General features: G+C 50.0%; 1 protein-coding gene across 1 annotated transcript in view; it reads left to right on the top strand.

Annotated features, from left to right (window-relative positions):
* Positions 1–6: 6 nt before the first annotated feature.
* Positions 7–496, top strand: part of LOC109298408 (inverted formin-2-like) — a 24046-nt gene continuing 23556 nt past the window's right edge. The window contains exon 1 of the mRNA XM_019518487.1: positions 7–206. Within this exon, the coding sequence (XP_019374032.1) occupies positions 17–206 (190 nt within the window). The 5' untranslated portion in view covers positions 7–16. The remainder of the gene's footprint in view (positions 207–496) is intronic.

The raw sequence follows: 496 nt of genomic DNA, 5'->3' as shown, positions 1-496 counted from the left end.
TCCCCCACTGCCAGGCATGGCAGGCATGCCCCCACCCCCTCCCCCACTGCCAGGCATGGCACCGGGAGGCAATGGGGAAGAAATAGTCATCGCCCACGTCAACTATTCTCTCGGCTATGCCAGGCCCTTCCACAAGAAGGTGAAGACTCCAACTTTAAGGATGAAGAAACTCAACTGGCAGAAGCTGCCGACCAACGTGGTGAGAGGTAGGTGCTCCTAATGCTGCCCTCCGTCCGTCACTGCTCTTAGAGGGGCTGTGGAGAAGGACTCAGCTGTGTTTGCATTGCCCATATCCAGCTGGCTTTATTGGAGTGGGCTAAAATTATTATGATTTAGTTCCATCTGGAAGCAGAGCCTCACTGCCTCCTTCACACCTGAGCAGCAAAGCTCAAAGGAAACATGGAGATAAGCCCAGAAATAGCTATTGAATGTCTTAGTTAAGTCTTTGGCTGGGGACCATTTTGTCTAGAAATAAAAGCCTTTTTTTTTTTTTTTT

Source organism: Gavialis gangeticus, unplaced genomic scaffold, assembly GCF_001723915.1.
Source record: "Gavialis gangeticus isolate Ggan-Ray unplaced genomic scaffold, GavGan_comp1, whole genome shotgun sequence".
Classification (NCBI taxonomy): Eukaryota; Metazoa; Chordata; order Crocodylia; family Gavialidae; genus Gavialis; species Gavialis gangeticus.
This window is presented reverse-complemented; position numbering and strand designations above follow the sequence as displayed.